The 24,126-nt window shown below is 41.6% G+C and overlaps 1 protein-coding gene across 3 annotated transcripts; it reads left to right on the top strand.

Annotated features, from left to right (window-relative positions):
- Positions 1-1,540: 1,540 nt before the first annotated feature.
- LOC110532471 (sodium-coupled neutral amino acid transporter 3) lies at positions 1,541-24,118 on the top strand. Of its 3 annotated transcripts, none has more exons than XM_036988487.1 (16): positions 1,541-1,654; positions 5,718-5,835; positions 6,011-6,095; positions 6,272-6,387; positions 12,861-12,934; positions 13,764-13,856; positions 14,030-14,111; positions 14,255-14,337; positions 14,498-14,556; positions 15,213-15,386; positions 21,006-21,085; positions 21,213-21,313; positions 21,516-21,640; positions 22,069-22,213; positions 22,422-22,525; positions 22,669-24,118. In XM_036988487.1, the coding sequence occupies exons 2-16, from the start codon at positions 5,747-5,749 to the stop codon at positions 22,771-22,773; spliced, it is 1,515 nt and encodes a 504-aa protein (XP_036844382.1). In that variant the 5' UTR covers positions 1,541-1,654; positions 5,718-5,746; the 3' UTR covers positions 22,774-24,118. The 3 variants fall into 3 exon arrangements, with proteins under 3 accessions (XP_036844382.1, XP_021472088.1, XP_021472089.1); XM_021616413.2 differs by lacking the exon at positions 1,541-1,654 and adding an exon at positions 3,088-3,215; XM_021616414.2 differs by lacking the exons at positions 1,541-1,654; positions 5,718-5,835; positions 6,011-6,095; positions 6,272-6,387 and adding an exon at positions 12,506-12,764.
- The last annotated feature ends 8 nt before the right edge of the window (positions 24,119-24,126 follow it).

The following is a 24,126-nucleotide window of genomic DNA, read 5'->3' on the forward strand; positions in this document are numbered from 1 at the left end:
GTCATCCAATATGCTGTAATAGAAATAAGGCCATGCTCATGAAAAAAAATTGTCCTCCCTCATCCTAAATGGCACTGTCCGCCACTGGTAACTTAGTGCACATTCCATGAAAATGGCGTTCTTTAATAAAATGTGATTATTTGTGGATTTGGCCAGTTAATAGCCCTAACCACGATGACACAACATTGACTAAACCTTCAAATCCTGTTGCTTCTGGATTATTTGGTTTTGACAATTCTGGTCAAATTAAGATCCTACATCTGTATGTATTGTTTGTCATGTTAACAGCTGTTTTCATGTGAGAAACATTAATGTCTTGTATGGAACTGGAGTCAAGGTCCCCTTGAAAGCGTTTTTAAAAAATTTGACACATCTAGACTATCTATGCAAACTATCTATCTAAAGTTGTCCATCTTTATGGACCTTTGCCATTTTTATTTGATTTTGATTAGTGGAGAGGCTGACACACTTATTCAAATTCAAATAATGTATTTTATTTCACATCTTTAAATACTTACACCACCATTTTTAATTTGATTAACAAATAATGAAGACTTCAATAAAATGTTGCAACTAATGGTTTGCAGTGTTATAAAAGTAACAGATCAATTAATGGCTTATGAAAGCAGGGCTGTCATCCCCCGTTTGCAGCTACCAGGGATAAGGTCACACTACCTTGGGATGAGGTCAGACTACCATGGACAATGTCAAACTACCAGGGATGAGGTCAAACTACTAGGGATGGGATCAAGCTAACAGGGATGTCAGATTACCAGAAATGATGTTAAACTACCAGGGATGAGGTTAAACTAGCAGGGATGAGGTCAGATTACCAGGGATGAGGTCAAACTACCAGAGATGAGGTCAAGCTACCAGGGGTGAGGTCACACTACCAGGGATAGGTTCAGACTACCAGGGATGTCAGATTACCAGGAATGAGGTCAAACTACCAGGGATGAGGTCAGATTACCAGGGATGTCAGATTACCAAGAATGGGGTCAAGCTACCAGGGATGAGGTCAGATTACTAGGGATAAGATCACACTACTAGGGATGAGGTCAGATTACCAGGGAAGAGGTCAAACTACCAGGGAATATATTGTGGACACTATTTGGCTACTGATTCAGGGTAAAACTAGAGTCAGGTTGGACATCCATGGCTATATGGCTGAGATGGTCCGTGTTGTGTGAATGGAAGGCCTCACCCTCATCATGACCAGCAGGAGCAGCTTGACCATGAAGAGGGGCTTCACCTCCTCTGTGCCATTGTCATCCCTAAAAGAGTAGTAGTACTAGTTTGTCCTCCGGCAAGGTTGTAAATACAGTTGTTAAAAAGTTTCCCTATGCTGCAGCACAGGTATAAAAAACATGAGCTGCAAAGTGGATATAACTGCATTGTCAGGGGTACATTTCAGAAACAGAATGTATTTCATTACATACAGTAGGTTATTGTTACAGGAATACAAACAAACTTGCTGCTGTCCCACTGTCTGTTCATAGTCATCCCTTTGTGGCATTTGATGTTACAGATTCTATATTGAAGACACATGCACACACACACACGCACACACATATATACCCATAAGTGGGAGGCTCAACGGTTGTGTTTTGCCTAGACAGTGGTGGTCTGAGGAGCTGTCTGGCCCAGTTGGGAGGTGAGTACAAAAACATTTCCTGCTGTCTACTATCTGACACCTCGCTGTTGTCTGCCATGTGGGTCATGAAATTGAATTTAGCAATAGTAGCGATAGTAACAACCTTAAAAGTAATTACGATGACGTAAACTGTAAATTTGAGTTCAGATTATTTCAAGTTATTCTTTATGTGACATTCAATTTGGTTATACGTACTGAGATGACATGCACTGGGAAAACCATGCATAATTTAATAGGATTTTGTTGTTGATGTTTTAATTAAACAGAACAGATTCATTCATATTCATTGTGTGTTAACCGAAATGCAGTTTTGATTGAATATCAGCCCTAGTCTAAAGAAATGCTGTGGTGAAGTCAGTCAAATTTCAGAAGGATGATTTACAGTTGTCAAACACTAGAAGAACATACTGCAATGGACCTGAACAAAGTTAAATATTTGATTTGATGGTTATGGAATGCTTGTGGATACTTTTTCCATTCCTACTCTACTTTTTTAGTCCAATGGTGCTCCATTTGAACCAGCAACCCCTCTGGTCATATTCTGTACCTCTGGTTTCATAGCCTGGTACTGCACCTACATGTGTTTGAAAGTGTCCCTTTCACTCAATGCAAACGGTCACCTTTTTTTTAAACTCATATCTCTGACTGACTTATTTTGAACTTACGTTGCCACCATTGAGTTAAACTACACATACCAGAACATAGACAGACATGGTCCATGTTCTTTTTAACAGCTAAATAAATGACCTACGGTACATGTTGCATGTGTTCTAAGGCTGGATGAGAGGTTTGGCATTCTCCCAAGCAGAACCCAAGGATTGTAAGATAATTTCATCTATGTATTCAGTTCAACACTGCTTGTCTCTGTCTACATAGGCCTAAATGTGTGTCCATCTGTGTTCAGGCACATGATCAAGTGTTAGCGTGTGGAATGTTTACAGTCTTAAAGCAGAAGTACATGCAGGTAACCTTAAAAAAGCACTTATCTCCTAAGCTAATTAAGGCGCTGTGGCCTTGATCTATTCTAGCAGGATGCAACTCCCTCGCTGTCCCCATCTACCCAGTACCACCCACGCTTTCTTTCAGAACACCTCAAATGGCACCACTTACTACTCATTTTGATAGTATTACTTTGCTCCCCATCATTATACCGTACTGTTTGCTTCCATGTTGTTTCATAGTTATGGACCATAAATATGGAAAATATACAGTAAATGTTTTGCTCTTGTCACATCCATAAAGTTAAACATGATCTCTTGAATGTAGACCTGTAGCTACCACTAGATTCTATTTTCAATCAGGCTGTAAGTCAACACTACCTGTGAAAGAACAGACAGGTTTAACATAGGGTTAAAGAAGGGAGGGGTGTTATCAGACTCCCTCTCCCTTGCTACCTCTCAAGCATGTCCTAAGCTCTCTCTCTGTCTCCCTTCCTCAGCCCTAGGAGCTTTATAGAGGGGTAAAAAGTCCCCAGTGGATGTTAAGAACACAGAAATTGGTGGATTATAAAGGGATATCCATTTTAGGGTAAAGGAAACAGAAGTTCCTCTCCACTATCTGAGTAAGTAGCTGTGTGAGTTGTAGTAGACTGTTGTAGTAGTATTGTGAGCTATTAAAACAAGGGAAGGGCAACTGTCAATAGAGAGATGGTCTTGCATCAGAAGGACATGTGTTAGTAGTCTGAAGCACAGCACTGCTACTGTGGTGGACTGGACTGGGAGTCTCATGGCACACTGATGGTTTTATCTACTAATGTCTTAATAGCTTAGTAAACTGGTAGTATCAGACACTGTTTTAGTAACTGTTCACATAGACCACATGCTATAATGTTATAATTTGGCAATACTGGCGTAGCGTTTCAAAGGAATAGGTTGTAAGCATGTTTGGAGGTGTTTTTTGTAAAGAATCTTCGGGTGGCCTAGTGGATAAGAACGTTGGGCCAGTAACCAAAAGTTTGCTGGTTCGAATTCCCGAGTCAACTAGGTAAGAACTCTGTCGATGTGCCCTTGAGTAAGGCACTTAACCTTAATTGTTCCTGTAAGTCGCTCTGAACAAGAGTATCTGCTAAATGACTGAAATTAAATGTTTCATGTGTGGTTGTTTTATAAACCCTGGGTGATCAACCCTTCAATAAAGGATAAAGTCACGGTCTCTTTCCTGCTCATTACAAATACACTAAAACAGAACTAGTAGCCAACCAGTTCTGTCTAGTTTGTCTCATTTTCAAAAGGATAAAAAGCATATATGACCCATAGTAAACTGTTAATGTTGTTGATTTTTCAAATGACAGCCTTGTATAGTTAGTTCATAATTAACAACAACCATAACAAACTCAAATGACAACTGTGATTCGCCCCAATTTTTGGTAATACAATAAAACATTTACCAAAGCCAAAGAGAAAACTCTTATGTAAGTACATCGCAGACAGACAATTGGTTATAAATGCACCAATCCTGGGCCTTGTTTTTTTGTGTTTTGGTTGATCATTGCGGTTCCTAGGAAGTGAAACATTTGGTTAGGAAGCTGTTCTGGTCTGGACCACCACTTGGGGGATGGTTTTCCTTGAAGCTAGTAAGCTAGGCACCTGGGGCTAACACTAACTAACTCTTAATTAGTGGTCTTTTCACAGCAGCCCATTATTGCCTTCCTGATAGATTACTACTGTTGGACTACAGCCAGTAACATGCTCTGTTTCTAGTGAAGAGGGATTTTTCAGTGATTAGGGAAGTTTCAGTCAGGTTCATGCTTTCATGACACAATGTCCATAGAGGCAGTCAGTCCCCAAAGGTTAGGGGTCAGAGGCCATCAGAGTTGAGAGAGTAGGCGCCGACCCATGACACAGTGGCAGTGAGAGTAGGGAGTGTGAACTGTGATCACAGGAACTACTCTCCATGCTTGCGTTGTGTTGCCCAGAGCAGATTAGCATAACATTAAGTCCTTTGACAACATTTGTTATTTAAAGCTTTTCCCGGCACATACGTTTTAAATAGCTTTACATTTCTCCCCATGCTTCAGCAGTATTTCCCTTTATCTTGTCAATAGGTTTTCCGTATTGTGGACGCCCTTTGGTTCGTCAAACAAATGTAAGGATAGTTGGGTCTGGTTCCTCAGTCTAAGAGTGATCCTCAAAACAACCTACACTACAAGTACAGTTATCTCATGTTAAATGTCACACATAGAGCCCAGTGCTGTATGATTGAGGGTGAAAGAAGATCATTGAGATGATGCTAAAAATCAATCATGTTTAGCATTGTGTTCACTGTCCAGCATTTCTTTCCCAACCCAGAGGCCTTTCCTTTCCATGGTCATATGTAAACTACTGACTGGTCAGGTGAGATTGAATAGTTGATTCAAACAGCTGCCACGGTTTATGCTTAGTCCAATGTCATGACTTTATACATTTCATTAGCTTTATCCTGATGCCAGTTGTTAGATTCTTCTCATTACACCCGTACCATGTTTTCCACATTAGATCGCTGCTTTCCACAACAGACTTTCTGTCTGGACAACCCACAACTTCTCGTTTATTCTAAGAGCCAAATATAGACCGTCAAACAGTTATCCTTCAGGTGTTTTTTTAACAAAGTATCAAGGATATTATAGTAAACTAAAACTGACACTGAAACAAAACCTAATCATAAAAAACTATTTAGAAAACCGAAATAAAATAATTGACAAACCCGTTTGAAAAACAAAAATGATACTGAAAATACTATCTTTGACTACAAAACTAACTAAAATCAAATAAAAACCATCATGAATTATGTTCCATTTTAAAGCTTCTGAACCTGTCACATCACACTGAGATTGACTTTAATTTAAAGGTAGACTCAATGACGTTGCCACGAGCAGCACCGCAGGTATTGGTCACCTTCACTGCTTAGATGTTGCGTGCATCAACCAATGATTGTGTATGTCAACGACTATACAGTTGGGCACCAGATTGCTATAACATGTTGGTCGTGTTCCTCTGCTCACTTTAGAACCCCCTTCAATTATTACAAAATAACAATCTGAGGCAGAATTTCCATAGGTTGCATTTGAGACTTGGCTCTTTCTTAGTCCATAGGATCTTCATTCCCAGCACAGCCATGGATGTAGGGAGAAGTATGGAGCTCCAAAAGATGAACGGGCAACATAGCAGAGACCTTGGCCCAGATAAGCTCAATTTAGAAGAAGGGTAAGTCTCTGGCTACACCATAAACCCTAACACTGAACACAAGTGCATCAACAGGCTATACCTGTCTGCATATAATTACTCACAGCAATGCCATTGTGATTTTGTTATATCCGTGTGTAGTGCCACAGTGGGACCACAGCTTTCATGTTTTTAAATGTGTTTCTTTTCGCTGAAGGTTTGATGGTCTGGAGTTTATGGCAGAGCGGGATGAGTTCCTGCCAGGGACGAGGCCAGGAATAAAGGCACCTCAGTTCACTGATGTGAGTGCTCAGCCTTAGTTTAAAGGTCATTAGTGTGAGCATCAGAGATCTGTTGTATGAGAGTAATTATATTGTGATATAAAAACAACTTTATGTAAAATGTTACAACTAAAGCAAGATACTGTATTGTGTTTCAGATTGTGTGTGTGATTCTTTCCTTTCTTTTCCCACCCTAGTTTGAGGGTAAGACATCATTTGGAATGTCCATCTTCAATCTCAGCAATGCCATCATGGGCAGTGGAATTCTGGGATTAGCATACGCTATGTCCAATACCGGTATCATCCTCTTCCTGTGAGTAACCATGCCAACACAACATAAGTCACACTAGTCCTCCTGTTTTTGTCAAGATCACTGTGGTTCCCTAAGGCTTGATGTCACAACTCTACTATGACCTCAGATCAGAACGCTGTCGTTGTGTGTGTGTCTGGGTCCAGGCTATATACCCAATAGGGTTAAAGAATGACACTGGTTGTGTTTATAGTATCATCATGCTGTGATGACACTATAATGATGAGACTATCCAGGCCACACTAGACCGAGTGCTTAGCCGGCCGATCCATAAAGGGAAACATTTTGATTCTTTTACAAGAAAAGAGTAGGGCTATTGTGGGTTTGATTTTCTGGCTGTGTGTGTGTACATTATTGAGAAGTCTGTTGAGTGTTTAACCTGGTCAATTACAACTATAAAGGCTCAACTCTACTAGTCTCAGCCCAGCTGGCACATTTGGTTCCTTGGAACTTACGTTTTTGGTTTCCCATTGGTTCTGGGAAAGAAGCCATGTGTTTCCTGACTGTTTTTTTTAGGTTGCAGGGAGGTTCTGAGAATGTTTTACTATGGTTCCCTGACAGGTTTAATTTATGGAATGAGAACAGAAATGAAGGTCATTTGAGGGTAATTAGACTGCTAGCTTTGTTCGGGTTAACTGTTTTGAACTCCAAGCACAGATATGACACATGGAAATTCATTTGCTTAAGCATTAATTATGCAAACCCATTTTATTTTTATTGTGGCACCGCATCAGTGAGATTAGAACCTATGATCTTCTGTTCCCTATCCTTGGAATTAGTTCACTGTGCCACAAGGATGAAGCTAGCATGCCATGTTATTTTAACTCAGACAAAGTTATGAACACACTTAACAAGAAAGAGGGGTCGGCAAGTTTAGTGCCTTAATTTGAGCCAGTTTACTACAGCAGGAAAATTACACTGCAGCAAAAGTAAATGTGAATTATTATGTGGATTATAATTAATGGGCATTGTTGTCGGAGTTGATACATTATTTTGTAAGGGAAAATCAAGTCTGAAATTTCAAAGTGGAAATGACAAACTTCACAACTGGCCACACTGCCAATCAGAATGTGTTCCATGGCTAAATATGTGGTTGCTTCATGTTGTCTATTTACGTTATTTTATGTTCCCGCATTTTCATCAACTCCAATTCGAATGTTAGTCCGTTATAGCCTAGTTTGTTAAATTGCCTACAGAAAAAAAAAAATAAATGTACGTAAGCCTATCCATAAATATAAATATGTTGAACATGTTTGCAGTCAACATTGTAAGAAACCTAACCGCATGGCTTCAATATGGAAATATATTGTTAACACCCCCGAGAGTTGATGTCTGCTGACCCCGCGGAAATTAATTAGTTTAATTTTAAAATAAATAAAAAATGTGTCAGTTTAAACTAGAGAGATTAGTTTGTTTTTCATTGGCTGCGTCTCAATCTACCACATCCACCAATGTTGCACTTCTGCATCTGCTGTGAAAGGTGACAGAGTTAGAGCAGTGTCGGTCAGACCATGAGACATCTGCTGTGAAAGGTGACAGAGTTAGAGCAGCGTCGGTCAGACCATGAGACATCTGCTGTGAAAGGTGACAGAGTTAGAGCAGTGTCGGTCAGACCATGAGACATCTGCTGTGAAAGGTGACAGAGTTAGAGCAGTGTCGGTCAGACCATGAGACATCTGCTGTGAAGAGTTAGAGCAGCGTCGGTCAGACCATTAAACATCTGCTGTGAAAGGTGACAGAGTTAGAGCAGTGTCGGTCAGACCATGAAACATCTGCTGTGAAAGGTGACAGAGTTAGAGCAGCGTCGGTCAGACCATTAAACATCTGCTGTGAAAGGTGACAGAGTTAGAGCAGTGTCGGTCAGACCATTAAACATCTGCTGTGAAAGGTGACAGAGTTAGAGCAGTGTCGGTCAGACCATTAAACATCTGCTGTGAAGAGTTAGAGCAGCGTCGGTCAGACCATTAAACATCTGCTGTGAAAGGTGACAGAGTTAGAGCAGTGTCGGTCAGACCATGAGACATCTGCTGTGAAAGGTGACAGAGTTAGAGCAGCGTCGGTCAGACCATTAAACATCTGCTGTGAAGAGTTAGAGCAGCGTCGGTCAGACCATTAAACATCTGCTGTGAAAGGTGACAGAGTTAGAGCAGTGTCGGTCAGACCATTAAACATCTGCTGTGAAAGGTGACAGAGTTAGAGCAGTGTCGGTCAGACCATGAAACATCTGCTGTGAAAGGTGACAGAGTTAGAGCAGTGTCGGTCAGACCATTAAACATCTGCTGTGAAAGGTGACAGAGTTAGAGCAGCGTCGGTCAGACCATTAAACATCTGCTGTGAAAGGTGACAGAGTTAGAGCAGTGTCGGTCAGACCATGAAACATCTCCTGTGAAAGGTGACAGAGTTAGAGCAGTGTCGGTCAGACCATTAAACATCTGCTGTGAAAGGTGACAGAGTTAGAGCAGTGTCGGTCAGACCATTAAACATCTGCTGTGAAAGGTGACAGAGTTAGAGCAGTGTCGGTCAGACCATTAAACATCTGCTGTGAAAGGTGACAGAGTTAGAGCAGCGTCGGTCAGACCATTAAACATCTGCTGTGAAAGGTGACAGAGTTAGAGCAGTGTCGGTCAGACCATTAAACATCTGCTGTGAAAGGTGACAGAGTTAGAGCAGTGTCGGTCAGACCATTAAACATCTGCTGTGAAAGGTGACAGAGTTAGAGCAGTGTCGGTCAGACCATTAAACATCTGCTGTGAAAGGTGACAGAGTTAGAGCAGTGTCGGTCAGACCATTAAACATCTGCTGTGAAAGGTGACAGAGTTAGAGCAGTGTCGGTCAGACCATTAAACATCTGCTGTGAAAGGTGACAGAGTTAGAGCAGCGTCGGTCAGACCATGAGACATCTGCTGTGAAAGGTGACAGAGTTAGAGCAGTGTCGGTCAGACCATTAAACATCTGCTGTGAAAGGTGACAGAGTTAGAGCAGCGTCGGTCAGACCATTAAACATCTGCTGTGAAGAGTTAGAGCAGCGTCGGTCAGACCATTAAACATCTGCTGTGAAAGGTGACAGAGTTAGAGCAGTGTCGGTCAGACCATTAAACATCTGCTGTGAAAGGTGACAGAGTTAGAGCAGTGTCGGTCAGACCATTAAACATCTGCTGTGAAAGGTGACAGAGTTAGAGCAGCGTCGGTCAGACCATTAAACATCTGCTGTGAAAGGTGACAGAGTTAGAGCAGTGTCGGTCAGACCATTAAACATCTGCTGTGAAAGGTGACAGAGTTAGAGCAGTGTCGGTCAGACCATTAAACATCTGCTGTGAAAGGTGACAGAGTTAGAGCAGTGTCGGTCAGACCATTAAACATCTGCTGTGAAAGGTGACAGAGTTAGAGCAGTGTCGGTCAGACCATTAAACATCTGCTGTGAAAGGTGACAGAGTTAGAGCAGCGTCGGTCAGACCATTAAACATCTGCTGTGAAAGGTGACAGAGTTAGAGCAGTGTCGGTCAGACCATTAAACATCTGCTGTGAAAGGTGACAGAGTTAGAGCAGTGTCGGTCAGACCATTAAACATCTGCTGTGAAAGGTGACAGAGTTAGAGCAGTGTCGGTCAGACCATTAAACATCTGCTGTGAAAGGTGACAGAGTTAGAGCAGTGTCGGTCAGACCATTAAACATCTGCTGTGAAAGGTGACAGAGTTAGAGCAGTGTCGGTCAGACCATTAAACATCTGCTGTGAAAGGTGACAGAGTTAGAGCAGCGTCGGTCAGACCATGAGACATCTGCTGTGAAAGGTGACAGAGTTAGAGCAGTGTCGGTCAGACCATTAAACATCTGCTGTGAAAGGTGACAGAGTTAGAGCAGTGTCGGTCAGACCATGAAACATCTGCTGTGAAAGGTGACAGAGTTAGAGCAGCGTCGGTCAGACCATGAGACATCTGCTGTGAAAGGTGACAGAGTTAGAGCAGTGTCGGTCAGACCATGAGACATCTGCTGTGAAGAGTTAGAGCAGTGTCGGTCAGACCATGAAACATCTGCTGTGAAAGGTGACAGAGTTAGAGCAGTGTCGGTCAGACCATGAAACATCTGCTGTGAAAGGTGACAGAGTTAGAGCAGTGTCGGTCAGACCATGAGACATCTGCTGTGAAAGGTGACAGAGTTAGAGCAGTGTCGGTCAGACCATGAGACATCTGCTGTGAAGAGTTAGAGCAGTGTCGGTCAGACCATGAGACATCTGCTGTGAAAGGTGACAGAGTTAGAGCAGTGTCGGTCAGACCATGAGACATCTGCTGTGAAGAGTTAGAGCAGTGTCGGTCAGACCATGAGACATCTGCTGTGAAAGGTGACAGAGTTAGAGCAGAGTCGGTCAGACCATGAAAGGTGACAGAGTTAGACCAGTGTCGGTCAGACCATGAAACACAAAATCACCTTTAGCATCTGAACGGTTTGGCCCACAAACTATTTGGCCTACAAACTCTATGGAAAGATGAGGCTCTCACGAACAAGATGGTGTTCTACGTTTTGCTCTATGACCCCCACAAGCATCTTGGGACTCGTCTAAAGTCGGTACAGCCAATCTGCCAACTTCTGTCTGAAGCGTCCGAACAGTTTGGGCTACACACTAATATGACCCCTCTGTGGAAGGTGAAACTCTCACGAACACGTACATTTCATGACTTGTTATAGGAAGCCCACAGGCCTCACAAGACTTGTCTGAAGGTCCCCCAGTACAAGTTCATTTAAAAAAAATGGAAGTATAGTATATATGGAGACTGTTTAATGACAAATACATGTGAAAAAAATAAAAAACGATGTTTCCTGATCTTTCTTATACCTCTCAGATATAGGACACACACTTCAGAACAAACTTCCTTTAGCATTTTTGTGGGGACTATCTGTTGTTTTCCCTGTGGGCGGATCATATTAATTAAGGCAATGCAGACAATGGAGGATTTTATGCCAAAGAAACTAGACAAAGATCCAATATAAAGAGAATGTCCGCTCACTGTTTAACTGCTCCCAAATATAATGTTCTGTAAACATAATGGAACCATCTTACAGATCGCATTCACACTTCTGCAGAAATAGCAAAAGGCTTCTAAATTGCATTGCATGCAGGGAATCATTCTAATAAGTTGAATCAAATGAAAACAAGATATCTTTTTTTTTTTTTACAACAACGATAGTTCTAAATAGCTTGGGGTCAACAGGATATAAAAGAAAACGGATTGCTGGGGAATCAGTCATAGCCTATACACCTAAGGTAAGGATAGCCTAAGGAGGGCTTGTTTTTTTTTATCATGTGAAACAGCAAACAAACAAGCAATGTCATCTCTCATTTCATGATGTGCAATAATACATGTAGCCTACATGGAGTGTTTTTTATGCACGTCCAAGATGGGAGCTGGCTCAAATATTGTGGGCCTATACAATACAATAAAAAGGGGATGTCACTCTTTTGATTCTCCCAAACATGATCTTTTAATAAAGTTTTGGTGATTAAGATTTATATCAAAGCAGTCTCACGAGCCAAAACCTTTATTGATAGGCTTGGCTACTTGTTGAATGCATTGGGCAGGACAAAAAAACAGTGGCTATATGCTTGGTTTTTAATCAAATGAAACCAAATGGAAAAAACATTTGTTTTTTATGTTTATTAATACGATGGTTACCAGCACAAAGATCACATCTCTCTTGTTCCATGAGCATAAGGGTACTGTGTGTGACGGCTCCCGATATGTGCTGCAGAAAATTGTCATTTTTGCACTTGTGTTCAAGGCCACACCTCAGAGCAAGCGAGCTGATGTTAGACAGGTAAATTGCTGAATCTGGTGGAAAATGCCAGTTTTTACATGCTGAAATTGCAAACTAACGTGCGTTTGGCACTTGCGCCAGCTGAAAATAGAGCCCTACAAGTTTTACATTTCCTGCAGTTCTCCTGCAACAGGGTGATCATATTAAGATCTTACATCTGTACACACAATGGGGGATCGAAGGATATGGTTTGGCCTGATCTGTGTTATGTGTGTTCTCAGTCGCTTCCTGTATCTGAGTATGAGAGATGGCCTATTAGCTCGCTCAGTCTGTGCAGTGCTCTTACACACGCTGCTCTCCTAAATCAGATTTGTGGTTATAAATAGCTTGTAGTGATCAGATCAAAGGCAGGTCTTCCTGGATCAGTCATGTGTGTCCATTGGGAATTGGGAGGGATGGACTAGCAGGCGGGTGATCTGCGTCACAAATGATTCACACTTGTGATGGTCATTCATAGCTAGTAGTACAACAGCGAGAGAAATTGGGTCAACAGCGTTACTGAGTCATTAGCCGTTGCGGCGTGATGTCTGGTACCGCGAGACAACTAAGCCATTGATGAGGCTGTGCCAAAGGTAAATGATATGTTGATTAAGAGAATGTATGTTAATTGCAGAGCTTTATAATGTTAAGAAATCAATGTTGTAATTTATGTTTGTTTGTGGTTTCAGTATCCTGTTGCTATTCATCGCCATTTTGTCAGCCTATTCCATCCACCTCCTCCTGAGAAGTGCAGGAGTTGTAGGTAAGATGCTGATATTTTACCAAGATACCTATCTTTAAAATTAAACAAAGAACATTCGTAGTATAGCCTACAATTATTTGAGAAACAGACGCCTCACAAGTCCTCAACTGGCAGCTTCATTAAATAGTACCCGCAAAACACCAGTCTCAACGTCAACAGTGAAGAGGCGACTCCGGGATGTCTCAAACTAGACACTCTAATGTACTTGTCCTCTTGCTCAGTTGTGCACCGGGGCCTCCCACTCTATTCTGGTTAGGGCCAGTTTGTGCTGTTCTGTGAAGGGAGAAGTACAGAGCGTTGTACGAGATCTTTAGTTTCTGGTAATTTCTCGCATAGAATATCCTTAATTTCTCAGATGAAGGATAGACTGATGAGTTTCAGAAGAAAGTTCTTTGTTTCTGGCCGTTTTGAAGGTGTAATCGAACCCACAAATGCTGACGCTCCTTATACTCAACTAGTCTAAAGAAGGCCAGTTGTATTGCTTCTTTAATCAGGACAACAGTTTTCAGCTGTGCTAACATAATTGCAAAAGGGTTTTCTAATGATCAATTAGCCTTTTAAAATGATAAACTTGGATTAGCTAACACAACGTGACATTGGAACACAAGAGTGATGGTTGCTGATAATGGGCCTCTGTACGCCTATGTAGATATTCCAAAAAACATCAGCCGTTTCCAGCTATAATAGTCACTTACAACATTAACAATGTCGACACTGTATTTCTGATCAATTTAATGTTATTTGTTTAAGACTACCAAGAAACACTGTGTGAGCCTGGTTTTAGCCCACTGCTCTTCAAAGGTTGACATGCATGTGTGTGTTCTTTCAGGCATCCGTGCCTATGAGCAGCTAGGGCACCGTGCCTTTGGACAACCAGGCAAAGTTTTGGCTGGCTCCATCATCACCATGCACAACATTGGAGGTAAAGTACAGCATGTCACCAGCAGGTCATGATTGGCTTATGTTATTGTATGTAAGCCTCATGTATGTACTTAAGTACAAGTGCCACTGAAATTGCTCCTGTCATAGAAGGTCTAATGACTTAAGTGACATAATATACAAGTGTAAACAAGTTTTGTTTTGCGTTTCCCATAGCGATGTCCAGTTACCTCTTCATTGTGAAGTCTGAGCTCCCGTTGGTCATGCAGGCCATTCTGGGCCTGACGGAAAATACTGGGTAGGTGTCTCTAGAAGGCAGTTGTTGCTGTTATTTCATAATGCAGACTTTAAAACAGGAGCATTTAAAATGTGAATTTGATAGATTGTTCTGAAAGTTTGCTATATTGTATAATTTGTGTGTTCTTGCTGTCTGTCTGTCAGAGAGTGGTATTTGGATGGGAGATACCTGATCATCATTGTAAGCGTCATCATCATCTTTCCACTCTCACTCATGAGACACCTTGGTAAGTTTCCATGTCTTAGACCATCCCTCATTTCACTTCATAATCTATATTCATACTTTGTTGTTGTTGTAGTATGCTAGTAGTGATGATGAAACATGCACAGAATAACACGAAATGTCTCTATTTCAACACAACGTGATCTTCTGTTATCACCTCACAGGTTACCTTGGTTACACCAGTGGCTTTTCTCTCTCCTGTATGGTTTTCTTCCTCATCTCGGTGAGTCCTCTTCATCAACCAACTAACCCATCTCCCATCCAACTAAACAATACATAGCCTGGCCCCATATCTGTTTCTGCTCGCTTGCCAACTCCCATGGTTGTAATGGTCAACAACCCTACAAGTTAGCTATACAGCACAAACAGGTCTGGGACCAGGCTAATCAAATCAAATTGTATTCGTCACATGCTTCGTAGTGTAGACTAAAAGTGAAATGCTTACTTACGAATCCTTTTCCAACAATGCAGAGTTAAAGATAATATTTTTTTTAAACAAGTGCAGGGGTATGAGGTAATTGAGGTAGCGATGTAGTTTGAAAGTGAGTCTGTTTGTGTGGCGTCAGAATACATGTACAGTGTGTGCACGTGGGTGTATGTAGCGCGTGTACGTGTGTGTGGGTAGAGTCCAGTGTGTGTGCACAGAGCCAGAGGAAGAGAGTTCGTGCAAAAAAGGGTCAATGTAGGTAGTCTAGGTATCCATTTGATTAGCTATTTAGCAGTCTTGTTTAGAATACTTATGGCTTGGGGGTAGAAACTGTTCAGGGTCATTTTGGTTCCAGACTTGGTGCATGCTGTGCAGCAGCAGAGAGAACAGTCTGGTTTGGGTGGCGGGAGTCTTCGGTGTTTGACTAAACAGTCTCCCACTACTCACACTAGGTGATCTATAAGAAATTCAACATCCCGTGTCCACTGGAGGAAATAACCAGTCACAGTAACCACTCAGCGTACGCCCTGATGGAGAGTCATGGTAACCACTCATTCGTCACCCCGGCCTACGTCAATTCTGATGTGGACTTCTGTGAACCACAGCTATTCACCATCAACACGCAGGTCAGAGAGACATGTAATACAGGCAGACATTGTATTTAACATTAAATAGCGCCATTTCTGATTGTGAGTTTTCTAGATTTGTGTCTCAGACAATCTAGCTGTGATAAGATTATGGATTTGTTATGGCAATATACAGCACCAGTCAAAAGTTTGGACACACCTACTCATTCAAGGGTTTTTCTTTATTTTTACTATTTTCTACTTTGTAGTGCCACTGAAATTGGCTTGGTAGACAAAGGAAAGGGGTGGGGCCTGCTCAAGAGCAGGAAACTCAGAGGGGACCCCAGTACATACACTACACTCATGGAAATGCTTATACTTTGAACATGAACAACCGCTCATTCTAAAAAGAAATTGCAATTTACATATTTATGAGCATAGGCCTTTGTCGTCCCTCTCTGCAATCACCGGTCCGTCTGCTGGATAGATTGCCGACAGAAAGTCTCTGGTTTGTCCACCAGAGATCAAAGTCTTTCGGAGTTGTAGCTTGTTATAATGGATACGCCAGAGTACCATTCGGTCATTCGACTGGTTGCGTTTACCAGACTAAAGTACTTAAACAGATGCAGCCTGAATAATTGTTCTTTAGTTTGTAGATTTCTTAGCCATTTCAACGTGTGAATGATCCCCACGTTCTCTGGTCTTGTCCTTTGGTAAAGTTGCCAACCATTTCAACATGTAGCGACAGCTTTCATGTTTTCTGGTTTAATAAACATTTTGTCGGAAGAGGGTTTTATACTTAGTAGAAAAGGGGGCGTTCCATGACGCTGTGAAATGTCTGTGCTCACGGGGGCGTGGCCACTGACTGATCCTAATTTACTCTGAAAAACAATTCTTATTTAGAAGACTAAGATCACATTATCTTTCCAAATGTATTCCTATACTCAATCATTTATTTTATGCAACATTCAGATGCAAACCCCATAATTGATAAGTGTATACAAACAAATAAACAGTAATGTGTGTCTCCTGTCCTTCTTGAGGTCACCAAATTAAGCAAACTTGATATGACTGTTCCTTAAGTGTCCATGGACCACTCCAACTGATTGGAATACAGAAACACTGTTCAATTATTTAACTTTTTGATGTCCTAGTGTCTCTCTGTGTTTCACAATCTCGATATTACTGAGCCCAGAAGCAGAGTATTTCACGACCACCATAAAGCAGCCCCTGCCACCTCTGTGGGAGAGAGGGCGCTGTAGAGCGAACCCACGGTAGATCTTCAGATCTAGGAGAGTTATGTCCCCCTCTGGTGGGTTTAAGTTGAAAGGATCCTGCAAGTTGCAAACCACCATGAGAATTAACCTTGGATGTCCTTGTGTGTGGATCAGCATAGCAGTTCCCCCCTTGGTGGTTTACCCTGGTAGGATTTCGGACAGCTGCAAACCACCACAAGAATGGCCAAGGAATTTCCTGGTTGGGGATTGCCGTTGCAGTCCCCCTCTGGTGGTTGACCCAGGTAGGCTTTCTATGAATTATAAAGCACCACAAGAATGGCCAGGGAATGATCTTATTGGTGATCGCCGTTGCGGTCCCCCTCTGGTGGTCGACCAGGGTAGAATTTCTGCAAATGGAGCAGGCCGCCACTATCAGGAATCGAGGTTAGACCCAGATGCAGACACGTCGAATTGACAATGGTTTAATATTCCAACAGGAGCAGGCAATAGACAGGTCAAGGCAGGCAGGGGTCAGTAAACCAGAGGTGGGGCAACGGTACCGGACGGCAGGCAGGCTCAGGGGCAGGCAGACTGGTCAGGCAGGCGGGCTCAGAGTCAGGACAGGCAAGAGTCAAAACCAGGAGGGCGAGAAAAAGAGAGACTGGGAAAAGAAGAAGCTGAGAACAAAAACGCTGGTTGACTTAACAAACAAGACCAACTGGCAACGGACAAACAAAGAACACAGGTACAGTGCATTGCGAAGGTATTCGGCCCCCTTGAACTTTGCGACCTTTTGCCACATTTCAGGCTTCAAACATAAAGATATAAAACTGTATTTTTTGTGAAGAATCAACAACAAGTGGGACACAATCATGAAGTGGAACGACATTTATTGGATATTTCAAACTTTTTTAACAAATCAAAAACTGAAAAATTGGGCGTGCAAAATTATTCAGCCCCCTTAAGTTAATACTTTGTAGCGCCACCTTTTGCTGCGATTACAGCTGTAAGTCGCTTGGAGTATGTCTCTATCAGTTTTGCACATCGAGAGACTGAAATTTTTTCCCATTCCTCCTTGCAAAACAGCTCGAGCTCAGTGAGGTTGGATGGAGAGCATTTGTGAACAACAGTTTTCAGTTCTTTCCACAGATTCTCGATTGGATTCAGGTCTGGACTTTGACTTGGCCATTCTAACACCTGGATATGTTTATTTTTGAACCATTCCATTGTAGATTTTGCTTTATGTTTTGGATCATTGTCTTGTTGGAAGACAAATCTCCGTCCCAGTCTCAGGTCTTTTGCAGACTCCATCAGGTTTTCTTCCAGAATGGTCCTGTATTTGGCTCCATCCATTTTCCCATCAATTTTAACCATCTTCCCTGTCCCTGCTGAAGAAAAGCAGGCCCAAACCATGATGCTGCCACCACCATGTTTGACAGTGGGGATGGTGTGTTGAGGGTGATGAGCTGTGTTGCTTGTACGCCAAACATAACGTTTTGCATTGTTGCCAAAATGTTCAATTTTGGTTTCATCTGACCAGAGCACCTTCTTCCACATGTTTGGTGTGTCTCCCAGGTGGCTTGTGGCAAACTTTAAACAACGCTTTTTATGGATATCTTTAAGAAATGGCTTTCTTCTTGCCACTCTTCCATAAAGGCCAGATTTGTGCAATATACGAATGATTGTTGTCCTATGGACAGAGTCTCCCACCTCAGCTGTAGATCTCTGCAGTTCATCCATAGTGATCATGGGCCTCTTGGCTGCATCTCTGATCAGTCTTCTCCTTGTATGAGCTGAACGTTTAGAGGGACGGCCAGGTCTTGGTAGATTTGCAGTGGTCTGATACTATTTCAATTTCAATATTATCGCTTGCACAGTGCTCCTTGGGATGTTTAAAGCTTGGGAAATCTTTTTGTATCCAAATCCGGCTTTAAACTTCTTCACAACAGTATCTCGGACCTGCCTGGTGTGTTCCTTGTTCTTCATGATGCTCTCTGCGCTTTTAACGGACCTCTGAGACTATCACAGTGCAGGTGCATTTATACGGAGACTTGATTACACACAGGTGGATTGTATTTATCATCATTAGTCATTTAGGTCAACATTGGATCATTCAGAGATCCTCACTGAACTTCTGGAGAGAGTTTGCTGCACTGAAAGTAAAGGGGCTGAATAATTTTGCACGCCCAATTTTTCAGTTTTTGATTTGTTAAAAAAGTTTGAAATATCCAATAAATGTTGTTCCACTTCATGATTGTGTCCCACTTGTTGTTGATTCTTCACAAAAAAATACAGTTTTATATCTTTATGTTTGAAGCCTGAAATGTGGCAAAAGGTCGCAAAGTTCAAGGGGGCCGAATACTTCCGCAAGGCACTGTAGGAAGGCACCACGGGAAAATGTTGTTTATAGAGTTGCAATTTCCCGAATACAACTCTTCAGATATTTTATTATCTTAAGATTTACAGTCGTCTATTAATGTATTATTTCCTCATCAGTCTCATTCTTGAACGTCGCAAACCCTTGGATATCTGCACAAACCCTACCATCATGAATCAGCTAAAAACAGCTATATACAGTTGAAGTCGGAAGTTTACATACACTTAGGTTGGAGTCATTAACTAGTTTTTCAACCACTCCACAAACTATAGTTTTGGCAAGTCGGTTAGGACATCTACTTTGTGCATGACACAAGTACATTTTTCCAACAATTGTTGACAGACAGATGATTTCACTTATAATTCACTGTATCACAATTCCAGTGGGTCAGAAGTTTACATACACTAAGTTGAGTGTCCCTTTAAACAGCTTGTAAAATTCCAGAAAATGACGCCATGGCTTTAGAAGCTTCTGATAGGCTAATTGACATCATTTGAGTCAATTGGAGGTGTACCTGTGGATGTAGTTCAAGGCTTACCTTCAAACTCAGTGCCTCTTTGCTTGACATCATGGGAAAATCAAAAGAAATCAGCCAAGACCTCAGAATAACCATTTGTAGACCTCCACAAGTCTGGTTCATTCTTGGGAGCAATTTCCAAACGCCTGAAGGTACCTTGTTCCTCTGTACAAACAATAGTACGCAAGTATAAACACCATGGGACCATGCAGCTGTCATACCGCTCAGGGAATGAGACGTGTTCTGTCTCCTAGAGATGAACGTACTTTGGTGCAAAAAGTGCAAATCAATCCCAGAACAACAGCGAAGGACCTTGTGAAGATGCTGCAGAAAACAGGTACAAAAGTATCTATATCCACAGTAAAACGAGTCCTATATCAACATAACCTGAAAGGCCGCTCAGCAAGGAAGAAGTCACTGCTCCAAAACCGCCATAAAAAAGCCAGACTATGGTTTACAACTGCTCATGGGAACAAAGATCATACTTTTAGGAGAAATGTCCTCTGTTCTGATGAAACAAAAATAGAACTGTTTGGCCATAATGACCATCGTTATGTTTGGAGGAAAAAGGGGGAGGCTTGCAAGCCGGAGAACACCATCCCAACCGTGAAGCACGGGGTGGCAGCATCATGTTGTGGGGGTGCTTTGCTGCAGGAGGGACTGGTGCACTTCACAAAATAGATGGCATCATGAGGATGGAAAATTATGTGGATATATTGAAGCAACATCTCAAGACATCAGTCAGGAAGTTAAAGCTTGGTCGCAATTGGGTCTTCCAAATGGACAATGACCACAAGCATACTTCCAAAGTTGTGGCAAAATCGCTTAAGGACAACAAAGTCAAGGTATTGGAGTGGCGATCACAAATCCCTGATCTCAATCCTATAGAAAATGTGTGGGCAGAACTGAAAAAGCGTGTGCTAGTAAGGAGGCCTACAAACCTGACTCGGTTACACCTTCTCTGTCAGGAGGAATGGGCCATAACAACTTATTGTGGGAAGCTTGTGGAAGGCTACCTGAAACATTTGACCCAAGTTAAACAATTTAAAGGCAATGCTACCAAATACTAATTGAGTTTATGTAATCTTCTGACCCACTGGGAATGTGATGAAAGAAATAAAAGCTGAAATAAATAATTATTTCTACTATTATTCTCACATTTCACATTCTTAAAATAAAGTGGTGATCCTAACTGACCTAAGACAGTGAATTTTTAGGATAAAATGTCAGGTATTGTGAAAAAGTTTTAAAGTATTTGGCTAAGGTATATGTAAACTTCTGACTTCAACTGTATATACAGATCTTCACAGGAGAGTTATGACAGTGTACTTTGAATAATTGATTTGTTTAACACTTTTTTAGGTCCCTACATGATTACCTATGTGTTATTTAATGTCTTCACTGTAATTCTAAAATGTAGAAAATAGTACAAATAAAGAAAAGCCCTTGAATTAGTAGGTGTGTCCTAACTTTTGACTGGTAGTGTATGTGTTTACTACATTCAAATGAGCGTCTAGTTATCTTTATAAATTTGAAATATTTTTAATTCATGGTTTGATTTCCTTCAGACAGCATATACCATCCCTATCCTGGCTTTTGCTTTTGTCTGCCATCCCGAGGTGCTTCCCATCTACACAGAGCTACAAGAGTAAGTCATGATCTGACACAACTGAGATTAGAGATGCAACACATATTCCTATGATTCACACACATACTACAGTAGACTCTACTGTCATATTCAGGTACTAATCTATGTCTGTCCACTGTGACCTTAGTGCCACCAAGAAACGCATGCAAACAGTTGCCAACATCTCCATTCTGGCCATGTTCGTCATGTACGGGCTAACCGCTATCTTCGGTTACCTTACCTTCTTTGGTAAGACACTGCTCCTGTAGCAATGAGAATAATGAAGTACTAATTATGTTCAGACTGTTCACTCATGTTGTTACTATGTTGTTACCATATTGAGAAGTCTGGAATTGGAGAACTGGTGTATGAACGTATGGTTATGACCGTTTTAAAGCATACATGTGTGTCTTGAAGTATAACCACCATTCTCTGTTTCTCTGTGTTTTAGGTGGAGTAGAGTCCGAGCTCCTTCATACATACATTAAAGTGGACCCCTTGGACACACTGATCCTGTGTGTGCGTATGGCTGTGCTGGTGGCTGTTACTCTTACTGTCCCTGTGGTTCTCTTTCCGGTGAGACTCAAATTACAAGCAGGTAGAGGTGGGCAACAGCTACCAGAACAGTGTGTGCTGGCTTGTGTTTATGCATTCTTATATTGGCTTGAAGTGTCCAGTAATATTACAATAATTCATCCTTACTCTGAAGTCACTGCAGTGTGAGTATGAGGATAATGAAGCTCTTGACCTGCAATACCCTTCTGCTATGGTTGCTAATTGGCTGACAGGTTTCAGGAACGTATCTGACATGCTTCTCCTGAGACATGTTTTTTTGTCCCAAATGGCACCCTATTCCCTGTATAGTGCACAAATTTTGGCCAGGGCCCACAGGACTCTGGTTAAAAGTAGTGCACTACGTAGGGGAATAGGGTGTCAATTAGGACGTAGCCAGGGTGTATGACGCAGGTCTGGTGACATCTCTCTGTCCCTCCACACCTCTCTAGATCCGCAGGGCCCTGCTGCAACTGCTGTTCCCTGAGAAGCCCTTCCACTGGGCTCGCCACATCACCATCGCTGTGTGTCTCCTTATCATCGTCAATCTACTGGTCATCTTCGTGCCCACCATCCGAGACATTTTCGGTATCATTGGTAAGTGTGCAGAGACAGAGACCTGTAAAATTATTCTAATTTCAATGCAAACCTAGTTTAGATTCACAGATTATTGTTATCCAAATTAGAAACTATGACCTCTAATAGTTTTATTCCTATAGAAAATGTTCACATTCAACTTCCCTCCACCTCTTCACCCCTCCCTTCCCCTCTCCCTCTCTCCATCTATTCCCCCTTCCCAACCCAGGGGCGACCTCTGCACCCAGCCTGATCTTCATCCTCCCGGGAATCTTCTACATCAGGATTGTTCCTGAAGAAACAGAACCTCTAAAATCCAAACCAAAGATTATGGTAAAACCTCAATCCTTTGTCTCATCTTCTTTAGCGATGTAGCAGTAAATAGTCTTTAGTAATTACAGTCATGCTTACTATATGAATTAATGTCAGAAAATGCGCTGTCATCCATCTCTTTGCCCCCACCTCTCTCCCTGCAGGCTTCCTGTTTTGCCGTCTTAGGCTTCATCTTCATGGTGATGAGTACGTCATTCATCATTATTGATTGGGTGTCCGGAGAGTCTCGGAGTGGAGGCGGACACTAGCAACAGACAACAATAAACAAGAATACCAGAATGCCAACCAAAGCTCTCCCAAACATCAAATTCTCCCCGACGTGCCCATTATTTGACCATATTCAAATGACAGGGTCTCGGCTGGACATGGAAAATAATATATACCGAACAAAAATATAAACGCAACATGTAAAGTGTGGGTCCTATGTTTCACGAGCTGAAATAAAATATCCCAGAAATGTTCCATATATTTTTATTCAGTGTATAATTTAACTTCCCCCACAAGATGGCATTATGCTCCATGTGGTGAAGAAACAGAACCAGCAGCACAACAACACAAAGCAACAGTTCTGAGGTGACAAACATTGTGGTTTGCTTTCAGGATGTTGTTTTGAGGCACCAGTATAGTTGTCACTGGGACAACAGGTTTAAGTGAAATGTGTGCTATTTTGACACGAGAAACAATGAGAAACCATTGTAATTGTCTTCTAAGGGTAAGGATAGTATTTTATAAGTGTACCAATAAATGGCTTCATCATTGCCAAAGTCATCATTACCTTCCTCATCTACCTCCCTTGAATCTTCAGTGAGATATTTGTACATGTAAGGAAATCAAATGCATCTAATATTCTGGCATTCTGCAGATTTTCTCTTTCTGTTTGACTTTTCAAACAAGATTACAGAATGTTATGTCATTTGCTCTATTCCTGTCATTCATTCAGCAATGACTGTGTGTTATTTTTAGTGCAATCAAATCCAGTGTTTTTGCCCTATGCTCATATACATAGTGATAGGTGTATTGATTCCAGAGCCTCCAGATGTGATCATTCTTGTTAGTTGTTCCATGATACCAAACTCATGTTAGGATAACAGTCAGAGATGTTCCTATGAGTGCAGTTATCAGCAGTGATAATGCCAGAAACCCTCCCAATTATTCATGACTGTTTAATTTTCAAGCTTTAATTTAAACTCTATATTATGTCCAGTAACTTGAATTGGATATTTAAAACTTTTCTATTGTTTCTATCTATCATGTTGTATATACAAAACATGTACTCCTAGTCATCACGAATGTGAATGGAAAGGGCTGTTTGTGTGAGCATACACGCTAATGTCAACTCAACACAAACAAATACTGACCTCAGCTTCGCTAGTCAGTCAGACTCAAGAGCAGAAGTAGTACAATGTCTCCTGCTATCTTTAGACTTGGCTTTTCTGAGTAAGTCTGTGAGATCTCAGACAAACTGAGTCCTGTATCAGACGTGGTAAGCTGAACTATGGACCAACATTTTTTTAGAATGGAGTCTGTTTTTTTATTTATTTGGTCTTAAAAAAATGTATTTGTTATTTGTCCATTAAAAGTTTATTAAATGTTTTGAATCT

The sequence above is a fragment of the Oncorhynchus mykiss genome, chromosome 9, assembly GCF_013265735.2.
Source record: "Oncorhynchus mykiss isolate Arlee chromosome 9, USDA_OmykA_1.1, whole genome shotgun sequence".
Classification (NCBI taxonomy): Eukaryota; Metazoa; Chordata; class Actinopteri; order Salmoniformes; family Salmonidae; genus Oncorhynchus; species Oncorhynchus mykiss.

Excerpts from the sequence above, each read along its gene's own strand:
- LOC110532471 (XM_036988487.1), top strand. The coding sequence starts at position 5,747 with ATGGATGTAGGGAGAAGTATGGAGCTCCAAAAGATGAACGGGCAACAT. Across the intron at positions 6,388-12,860 it reads ACCGGTATCATCCTCTTCCT|TATCCTGTTGCTATTCATCG; the intron begins GTGAGTAACCAT and ends TTGTGGTTTCAG. Across the intron at positions 22,526-22,668 it reads AATCCAAACCAAAGATTATG|GCTTCCTGTTTTGCCGTCTT; the intron begins GTAAAACCTCAA and ends CTCTCCCTGCAG.